The sequence below is a fragment of the Centruroides sculpturatus genome, unplaced genomic scaffold, assembly GCF_000671375.1.
Source record: "Centruroides sculpturatus isolate CEXI.00-Female unplaced genomic scaffold, Cexi_2.0 scaffold874, whole genome shotgun sequence".
Classification (NCBI taxonomy): domain Eukaryota; kingdom Metazoa; phylum Arthropoda; class Arachnida; order Scorpiones; family Buthidae; genus Centruroides; species Centruroides sculpturatus.
The window spans coordinates 230,591-240,917 of record NW_019385253.1 but is presented as its reverse complement, the minus strand read 5'-3'; the positions used below and the strand labels follow the sequence as shown (position 1 = coordinate 240,917).

Here is a 10,327-nt window from a genome sequence, read left to right as displayed (position 1 = left end):
ATTCATTGTAATATTGATGAATCTAAGATAGTAGTATTTAGTAACACATTGAAGGGTAGAAAAAAATGAATATCTGTGTAAAAATTTATCATTAATCTTGTCATAAATAGCATGAGTTCTTTTCCTTTTTCTCTTTGCAACTTCATCTTCATCTGAAAATTTTACCATTTGTTTATTGGATCTTGAAACCACCTGGTCCAGTCCACCATAAAGAAACCACAAAGTAATTGATTAGGAAGAATTCCACGTGAAGCACAATCTGCTGGATTTTATTCTGAAAGGATATGATGCCAGAATGTGTTGGGAAGGGTTTCCTTTTCCAGCGAGATGGTTAACCAGATAGAGTATCGGAATATCCCTAGTGATATCTGTTTAATGAAACATTACATATTTCATAATGTGGGCTATTCTGACTAAAAATTCCAATATCACCTAAATAATTCACTTCTGTGTTCATTGATGTCCAGATTTAGCTTACAAATCTATATTTAACAATTATATTGATATATATTAAGGAGGTTATTAAGAAACGAGGCTAAGAGGAAATAACAAGAAAGATTTCTTTCTCAATATTCTTCTACTTTCTCAACAGGCACATTTAAACATTTCGATGATAAAGATAACGTGTATTTGGATAACGTGAATATACACTCGAAATTTATTGACTAATACAATGGTATTATTTTGTTTAAATGTAAGGTAGAAAGTATAAAAATTTAATAAAATACAGCTGAAACTCAGACAACGGCCATTTTAAAAAAATTTATGATTAAAAAGGAAACTTTAAAAAAACGATTTCTTGCATAAAACGACCGTATTTTATATTTTCGTCACTGTCCGTTGTACACAGATTTGACCGTATTTTCAAATTTATGCTAATTATTCTGTATATAAATATCTACATTAAGTATATACGTGTTGCTTTCAAGGTTTAGTTGTTACACGTGCTATAATGAGAAAACATTATAAAATTTTATTATTACTTTTACTCGTGAAAGGAATAATAATAAGCTTACAAATTTCTATTTTATCGGACAATTATTTCTATAATACGTAAATTTGAAAGAACTGAATGACCTAATTTTTGCACTTTTTTATATGAAATAATTTCTTTAAATACACCTGTTTAAGTACCTGTTCAATAATACACACGGCCACCTGCTAACTACGATCACCTGTAGACAATGGTCATTCTTTAACCGACGTCTGTTTTGTAAATGTTTAGAAAATAACCTCTAAATAAAAATACATCATTTTATACAATAGTGAGGAAGAGTCATTTATTTCTGTACACTTGTTCTTCTCTGCTTGTTATATGCTGCCGTTAATCGAATCCTAACTTCAGATGACTTCGGTGAAACAAACTGTATAAAATGAATAAATAAATATATTCTAAAATTAATAATTGGACGTGTTTTGAGGACATCGTGTCTTCTATTTTCAGGTCAGAGGATAAGAATAGCTATTTAATTGTTTTAAATACAGTAATTATTAATAAATAAATAAATAAATATATTTATTGTTTTGTACCAAAATTTATTTCTTTGTTACTTATTCTTTAGTAGAAAACAATGCAGTCATCTTTTTATTTATTAATGTAGCTATTTTCTAAATAGTCGAGTTTAATATGTAGCAGATATACGTATATAGGGTGGCCCAAAATTGAATTAACCGTGTCATATCAAACGAGTGAAAGTGCGCGTGTGCTTAACAGATTAAAATGTCATTCTGATTAAACATTATATGTAAAGTGTTTATATAAGACGGCAGTTTAACTGTGTAGTAATGAAACGACAAATAACCTGTATAAACCGAATAACAACTGAACTGATGGACTTTTATGGGAAACTACCCCTATTTAGGTGCTAGATATATAATATAAACGATGAAAACTCCACCTGTCTATTTTGTTAGTGAGGTTCGAACCCGCGACGAAGGTGCTTCTGTTAAACTACAATAATTACGTGGAAATGGCTGAATAATTTTACTGTACATAAAGGTTAGTTTTATTTATTTATTCTATATAAAATATAAATATTTCCTAAACAGTACTTACGTAATATTAATACGTGTTTTCCAATGACTAACACATAATATGTAGACGCATTTTCGTTCTGTATTTAAATGATTTTAGTTTATAACTAGCTGCAAGGACCCGATTCGCTGTGTTTTTATTTGTGGGCAAAAAGTAACGATAGTGAATATTAAGATAATTACATTATAGCCAATCTTACTCGTTTTCACATAACGAAAGAATTAAGTCCCCCATTTCCAGACTAATTAGAGAATTTTTACGTCCTGTCAAACGAACTATTTTCAACGTTTCTGGAACGTTTACAATCGTTCTATAATCGAACCAATATTCGAATTTTATGTTCGAATTGAATTCGAACAAAACATTCGAAATAGAAAGTCCCTTTCAACCACTTTCAGCCTCATATCTCACGCACCCTTATAGCTATCGAGACGCAATCACCACTATGCACGAATGGAGACTTGGGGCTACCAACACATACAAACACCATTCACGTGCGATGTGTAGTTTTGGCGGAAAAGTGAAATATAGGGACTCACACGTCCATTTATATATATATATATATAGATATAGATATAGATGTTAATCTCCAAGTTGTGTCGGAATGTCACTTAAAAACATTTTAACGAAATAAATAAATATTTATTCATATACCGTGACAGACAGATATAATTTTATTTATATTTATTAACTTATGGGTACTAAACATTAAACACAGAAACACAATGAAAAACACGTTACTTGTCGTTATTATTGATTTAATTTACTTGACGATTAAGAAAAAAAAATATAATAAACTACCTAAATAGTAAAGGATGACGATCTTGCTCTTCTTAGTTTAGCCCATTATGGATCTAGACGGCCACGTGATGAATGTGAGAAAAGTCATTGCATGGCTAATTGCATCGCATTCCACTAAGATAAAGTTAATTATTGATGCTTTTTTCCTATAAGAAGTCTTTCTACAAACATTCACTTGGCACTAACTTTCACACCTCCCTATTCGTGGCGGCACTCAAATATCAGTGTTCGCTACACTCAGGTTTATTTTTAGACCCTTTGGGGAGACTACAGCTTTGCAGCATGAAAACTGCACGCCAGCATCAATCATAGAGGTTACTGTGGCCATATGTACGCCATTCAGAAGGATTCTACCTTTCTCTACTGTCTATCTCCTCTCCCTCCCCTTTTTCTTACCCTCTTTTTCGCCGGCTAAACACCTCGTGTACGGCCGATGTCTTTATTGTATGTATGAGTGGATCGGTCAATATATTCGTACTTCTTGTAAATGGATGAAATGATGAGATTAATAAGTATAGCCTGGAATAAGCCAACACAACACATGGGTCATATGCCAAAGAGTAGGGGCCTGTCACGAGAACTTTCCGTGCTATACTCACACCTGTATAAGCGTGAGATGCAGAAAATTATCCAGAACACCCCAGTTGACTAACCATTGGTGAAGTGACAACCCCCGACCAGTGTCCAGTGATATTGTTCACTACAGTAGTATAAACTATTATTTTCGAAGATTCCATTTTTTTGAATAAAAAATAAACTTTCATTAATAGAAAATAAGCATTTATTTAAGTCTATCTCATTTTTGTACAGAGACAAATGTATTGAGAAATGATTGGAACAGTTTGAAAATGTATTTGGGTAACATTTAATTTTATGTTTAAAAATTCACGTTCCGTGTACAATATTGTTTATATTGTATAAAACCTATATTGTATATTCCTATATAAACATAAATGTCTCCTATAAGTCTATAAGTATACGAATTACATTCTTATTTCTTTATTCCTTTTACAAGTAAAGCACGGAACTCAGTAAGGTGGAACGAATTCAAGTTAATTTAATAGTTCAGTCCTACAGTCAGTGTGAATTTGCTGAAGAATTTAACATGCTTCATAGAGACCACGATGTGTAAGTTTGATTTCAGAATAAAAACGTTTTCAGGTACCTTTCACTGGTTGCGGATTCTCACCAGAACCGTCTAATCGTTCGTAATTGTAAATGTTCGTAAGTAGCGATCTCCTGTATTTATTTCTAAATAGTAATCAGAAAACAAAATTTAATTATTACAAGCATATGACTAGAAACTAAACATATCGCAATCACTTATCGAACTTTATATATTTAATAGGAAGCAGAGTGCCACGCCATGGACATGATGCCAGGTTAGCACGTTTCAGTTGAGGCCATACCGTTCTTTTGTCTTTTCTTAAGTGTATTTTTCTGTAAATTATAAATTGTAAATTTGTAAATTAAAAATAATTTTGAAATCATAATTTACAATTGAACACAATGAATCGTTCAATTCATCATAACATTAATTTTTATTATTCAAATTAAAGCATCACTAAATACAAATAACCTTTTAAGCAATATATGCTGCTGGCCATTACAATTTCTACACCGTAAAGACGGAACGAAACAAACGCGAAATTTGCATGAATACAATCGAATTCGTATAATACGTTAATGGTTATTTATGTTTAAAATTCAAAACATAAACCAATGTCACAAATCACGAAGCTAATAGAGTTGCTTTCACCTTTCCTTTGTTAGGATAATTCAAAAATAAAAAGTATGCTCTTCGGTTTTCCTGTATTTAATGAAAAATTAAAACGTTATACTCAAATGTAATGTAATTCACACAATATATATACAATAGAAAAGTTAGTATTACTTACATCGTCAATACAGTATTCTAATTTAAATGATCGTATAAGATTTGCTAGTACTAGCTTCATGATAGTTAAAGCTAACTTTTTTCCTATACATATTCTTTGCCCTGCTCCGAATGATTGGTAAATGATGGAATCAATTTTCTGCCGTTCATCAGAAGAAAATCTAAAACCATGCAAAATTTTTAATAATTACTCTCTTAAAACATGTCAATAAAGCAATCATTCAGATATTTAAGTGATGAATATCATTTTACCTGTAGGGATTAAACTTATCCGGTTCACTCCAATAAGCTGGATCATTTTGCAAAAAGTTTATTGGAATCGATATAATACTACCTTTAGGAATGGTGATGTCTTTATAACGATAATCTTCTTTACATACGCGATTTACAGATCTACGTATATAAAAAAATATTTATTATATTATATATTTAATTTATTGAATTTATTATGAATTTTACATTGAGGGAAATGGAAAAAAGCGAAGAGTTTCACAGATAACTTGATCTAACAGCTGGAAATTGGTCAAGTCAGAATACTGAATATCTACCTAAAAATTAATTAAAAATTCTCTAATTATAATTCGTCATATTATCATTGAGATTACTAATTTATTATTTTAAAAAAATTTGAAATTCCTATTTAAATTTTTATACATAAAACAGTAACAGATAAATTAGTATTTTATCTTTCTAAGATTTATGCACATTCTAATTGAAAAAAATAATATTTTACGTCTTCCGAAACGTAGTTCTTTATTTCTTCACGGAGTTTCTCTTGTATTTCAGGATTACTAGCGAGATGTTTAATACACATTCTTAATGCCAAACTTGTTGTTTCGTATCTAGAAATGTGTAAAAATTCCACATTAAATTTTTATAATATACAGGTTATTTATATGTTATATTACCCAGCTGCCATGAACAACATGGCATTTGCAATAACGAAATTATCTGGAAGTTTCTTCATTTCTACAATAGTCTCATCTTCCGCATCTATCATCGTCTGCAGTAGATCAAGTGGAGGAGACTAAAATACAAAATTATATAAATATTGAAACATTTTATGTTAAACTATTGACAATGGACTCACTTCTAATTTCTTCCGGGAAGTGACTATTTTCCGACAGGTTTCATAAACGAAGGTGAAAGACGGTAGATTCAAAATATACCTTAAAATCTCTATTTTATGTCGAAGAAACGTACATATTGGCTCTACTTCCGGGAAGATAACTAAATGTTTTAAAAAATTAAACGCAACTATCTTAAAATTTTTATTATCTAATAATAATATATATAATAAAGAATTGTTCAATTGTTACTTGTTATTCCAACTAAAATAACAGTAGAATCTGCTGAAAATATAGCGTGAGTCGATTCAATAAATTTACTACTTTGATTATTTTGAACATTTGTTGTTATGCCAAATGCTGATGTACAAATGATATCGAACACCAATTTTTTACACAGGTTTGTGATATCAAGAGGTTGATCTCTTTGCTTCTCGACGTTTGCTAGAAAGGCTTTTATTGGTGAAGACATTAGAGCACTCATCTAAAATATAAATTGTTATGTTATTTTAAGAGGAATATTTTTTTAAATTAATAAATATCAGTATACCATTTTAATTTTTCCTGTAATGAAACAAGTATTGATAATACTTCTTAGGTTTTTCCATTTCTGATCGGTTAACACTAAAAGCATGTTTTTAGACTCATCGTGTGGAAATATACCACCTGGCAGCAGCGGCTTTTGCCGAAAAAATAACAAATATATTTTAAGCTTTTTAAGATATTTGATAACTGAAAATGACAGCAATACGTACATCTTTATTCAAAAAATTATAACTGTCCTTTATTTGAATCAGTTTGAAAAATTCAACGTCAGTGCATATTATAAATGGCTTCGCTCCTAGATAAAACCTAAACGTATATTAAATTAATTATAAATTGTATTAAATTTAAAATATAGATTTTTTAAATGTAAAGTACCATTTATTGAATGTAATCATTTGTAAATGAAAATAAACTGATTACCCAAACATTTTTCCGTATTGTTTTCGCCACTTATCTACGCATGTGTCTCCCTACGTGAATAGTTAAAAATCATGTTTTACATTTGAAATTCTGCTTTTTAACTTTATTTCAATAGTTAAAATATTTACCTCTTTAACGAATTCAATTAAATTTCCAAAAATGAAGTTTGGTTTCGGGCCTGGAATTCCGTATCGTTGAAACAATGACATCCTTTGTATTCTCCATCTATAGAAATTACAAGTAATTGTATACTAGAAGCTTATTTTTAATTTGTTTTTCATTGTTGATTATTGGAAAATAATACGATATAATATAATTTAATATATGCTAATTCACTTACAAAAATATTTATATGTATTAAGTTAATGTTAATTTAAATAACTGAGTACAAATAAAACTAACGTCACTCACCTTATCCATAACAAAATGATGCAGATTAAAACAGATAAAAGTATTGTTAAAATTAGATTCATTGTCGTTTTCTATTGTTTATTTCATATTCTATTCCAGTTTTCTGTCAAACAAAGAAACCTGACATCTTAATAAAAGCAATATAAGGCGAATCCTATTACTGAAAAATATATATTAGAAATCATTATTATAAAGTAAATTGTAAGATTTTATAATGAATAATCCAATATTTTCTTAAGAATATACAGCGATACATCATCTCAATCATAAAACTTTGCAAACAATATTATATATAATTATATTAATATACAATAGAACACCTTATGGAGAAATTCTGTGTCAGAACGCTCCTCAGATTTTTTCTGCACCTTCTTTTACAACGTTTCTCTGAACCTTATATTGATATAATCTTTCTATTTGTTATTCAAATTATATAAACTGTTGCTATTCTTTTAATGAAATGTCATAAATAAATGCCACATTGTCGCTATTGTATCATTGTAGTATTAGAGAAAACGCATTGAATAAAACAAACAGAAACGAAATATCGAGTTATAATTTCGCTTTTTCTATTGATTCATAAGTACAGGTTGTTTTTCAGACATTATTATAGTTTTCATAGTTAAGTTTTTCTGCATTTCTTGACGTTTGAATGTCAATAAATTTTTAAAAATGTAAATATCTCTTGAGTAATCTTTTAAAAGATCGCCATATTTTTCTTAACAGCCAGAAAAGTACAAAATTGTCACGAGTAATATTGTGAAAGCTGGTCAAAGTATAGTGTAGATACGTAGGAATGCAGCAAAATGGTGATTGAAGATTACTGACTCTATATTGTGGTGTAACGAATAAACAACAGATTAACCGTTGCTTTAAACGTTCAAAAGGTCACTATAACTTATCAAATGCATATACAATTGATTAGAACACATAAATAATTATATTTTTCATTTTTTTTCAGATAAATCTAATGTAAAAATTATGTTAAGAGAATACACTAATGCCGATTATCACAAAATTCGTTATAATTTGTGATTTGAACTTAAAATTCATCGCTTCCAACTTCGTATACAGCTCGATCCGCTAACGTTTTGTGACAAGCTCTGTAATCAGTCTAGTACCTGTTATCACTGTACAAAGTACACAATGGACGACTGTAGTTTAAAAAATCATTCTTATCAATTATGCCTCTACGATCGTACGAGTATTTAGAGTTACTCGCGCCTTATACACTTCTGCTGTATACAAACATCGTATGCAATTAATTTCGTAATATACAAAATAATCTACAAAACTAAAAATCATCTGATATCAAAGATTTTTAATACGTAAGTAACTTAATATAAGTGTTAATGGCATTAATGACAGTTTTGTTCATTCTTTTACAGTTGTACTAATACAGTATTACAAAAATGTACACTTACCACACTTTGAAGTCGTTTTACTCTGTTCGATAACAAATTTTCGGAAAAAAAATGAGTAGAAAATCAATTTATATAAACGATTTTACGTCATTAATTAGAATTTATCTGTAAGAAATAAATGAATTATAAACATATTACTTATCTGGTATACTGTAGACTAATGTTAATTCAAGTGTTTGTCTTTCATTTTTGAACGATTAGTCGTTCGATTTATATATTTACTTTCATAGAAATTTTGATTTATTTTCCGGTTTTCTTTTAAATTTACCATAAAAAACTAATCGACGTTAATTAATTATAAACAATTTAAATATTTACTTATTACGTATTGTACCAACCAAAACGATTTATTTACTTTAAGCCAGTGTATAAATTACTGGTCAAAGTAATACATGAAAAAAAATGTATATTTCGACATGATTATATAAAATGTTATTAATTTAAATGTTTAAATTAATTTGACTGTCATGGTTTTTTTTCTCCATAATTTTCTGAAATTATTGTAACGGATTTCTCAATTACAATAAACCAGAGACAGTCTGTTAATGTTACTGTGACCACCATTTCCCCCCATCAAATTGTTGTTACTATATATATATATGTGTATGTATTTGTGAACTTGTTATTTACATATTTACATTATCTGTAACTAGCAGATTCCGCCACACCTTGTTGTGGCTCAAAATGTATCTATTATAAATATATAAAACTTCCCCAGTGGGGGAAAACTTTTCGAAAAATCCCTTCTTAGTGTACATTCTGTTGACGTACTCTATTAAAACGCAATCAAAAACGGAAAAAACTGCATCTAAAATGGTATAAATAGAAGCAGAGTTCTTTACGGTAACCTTTTCCGTAAGGCTTACCGTAAAGAACTGTCCATCCCCCATGTTTAACGGAATAATATATAGCCTATGTCCACCCTGAAGTTCTATTCTAAATATTTGTGAAAGAATTTTTGAAATCGGATGAGTAGTTTCGGAGATTACCTGCTGCATACAAACTAACATACATACATACAAACATTACCTCTTTATAATATTAGTATAGATAATCTTAGTTTAGCCACTTTGTTGTCACTTTAATTAATTAGTTAGGGATTTTATTGTATTTAAATATTGTATTTATTTTATATCCTTTTTCTTTTGGACCCACATCTTAAAGATACCGAGATTGTTTATACATGGATCAAAGTGTAAGAGAAATTTGCTTATTTTTCCGATACTAGGGACTTCCCTAATGATTTATAGAAACAATTTAGAATATTAATTAACGGCAGTAAATCTCACAACATGCGAGGAAAAGGATAAGAGGACAATTAAATAATTAAATAAATTTGTAAGAAAATAAAACTTAAAGAAAGTGGAAAAACACCACTTAACGCCTCCCCCTGATCATAGCAGAGATCGAACATCGTTTCAAGGCACAATAGTAACCAAAACAATCGATGAATAATGATGAGATTTGTCAGTGAAAACAGTTTTGCTTATGTAATGACTCAGCTCAAAAGTGAAACCAATAAGATAGTAAGCCATATCCAAACACTCCTGCGCTGAAAAGCGTATAAAAGATGCACAAATCCAGACACAGACACAGCTCCTCGGTAGACAACGGTAGAAAATACCGGCCTCTCTAGATTCTCAACGAACCATCCTATATTAGGAAGGCATCAACGGCGGATATCAACAGTAGACTTGAGTGGACTCATCCTGCCATAATCGCAAGG

General features: G+C 29.6%; 1 protein-coding gene and 2 long non-coding RNA genes across 8 annotated transcripts; 1 reads left to right on the top strand and 2 right to left on the bottom strand.

Annotated features, from left to right (window-relative positions):
• Positions 1-4: 4 nt before the first annotated feature.
• Positions 5-1,474, bottom strand: LOC111636759. Its single transcript, XR_002758580.1, has 3 exons — positions 1,135-1,474; positions 916-947; positions 5-368 (listed from the first exon to the last, which is right to left on the bottom strand). It is a non-coding gene; the product is annotated as an uncharacterized LOC111636759 (long non-coding RNA).
• Positions 1,475-1,584: 110 nt separating this feature from the next.
• Positions 1,585-4,261, top strand: LOC111636765. Its single transcript, XR_002758586.1, has 3 exons — positions 1,585-1,999; positions 3,852-4,060; positions 4,185-4,261. It is a non-coding gene; the product is annotated as an uncharacterized LOC111636765 (long non-coding RNA).
• LOC111636764 (cytochrome P450 3A8-like) lies at positions 3,954-8,706 on the bottom strand. 6 transcript variants are annotated; one of them, XR_002758583.1, is made up of 16 exons: positions 8,602-8,706; positions 7,178-7,337; positions 6,895-6,991; positions 6,767-6,816; positions 6,556-6,652; positions 6,351-6,479; positions 6,053-6,284; positions 5,824-5,963; positions 5,642-5,760; positions 5,467-5,575; positions 5,193-5,281; positions 4,986-5,126; positions 4,735-4,894; positions 4,416-4,646; positions 4,246-4,276; positions 3,954-4,087 (listed from the first exon to the last, which is right to left on the bottom strand). XR_002758583.1 is itself a non-coding variant. In XM_023382094.1 (14 exons), exons 2-14 carry the CDS (start codon positions 7,237-7,239, stop codon positions 4,569-4,571), a joined length of 1,503 nt encoding a protein of 500 aa, XP_023237862.1. In that variant the 5' UTR covers positions 7,240-7,337; positions 8,602-8,706; the 3' UTR covers positions 4,406-4,568. The 6 variants fall into 6 exon arrangements, 1 of the variants encoding a protein (XP_023237862.1); XR_002758582.1 differs by having other exon boundaries at positions 3,965-4,087; positions 4,169-4,276; XR_002758581.1 differs by having other exon boundaries at positions 4,050-4,276.
• Between the last annotated feature and the right edge of the window lie 1,621 nt (positions 8,707-10,327).

Coding starts and splice junctions, on each gene's coding strand:
- LOC111636764 (XM_023382094.1), bottom strand. CDS start 7,239: ATGAATCTAATTTTAACAATACTTTTATCTGTTTTAATCTGCATCATT. Junction 5,576..5,641: donor ATGTTGTTCATGGCAGCTGG/GTAATATAACAT, acceptor ACACATTTCTAG/ATACGAAACAACAAGTTTGG. Junction 4,895..4,985: donor GATAAGTTTAATCCCTACAG/GTAAAATGATAT, acceptor GCATGGTTTTAG/ATTTTCTTCTGATGAACGGC.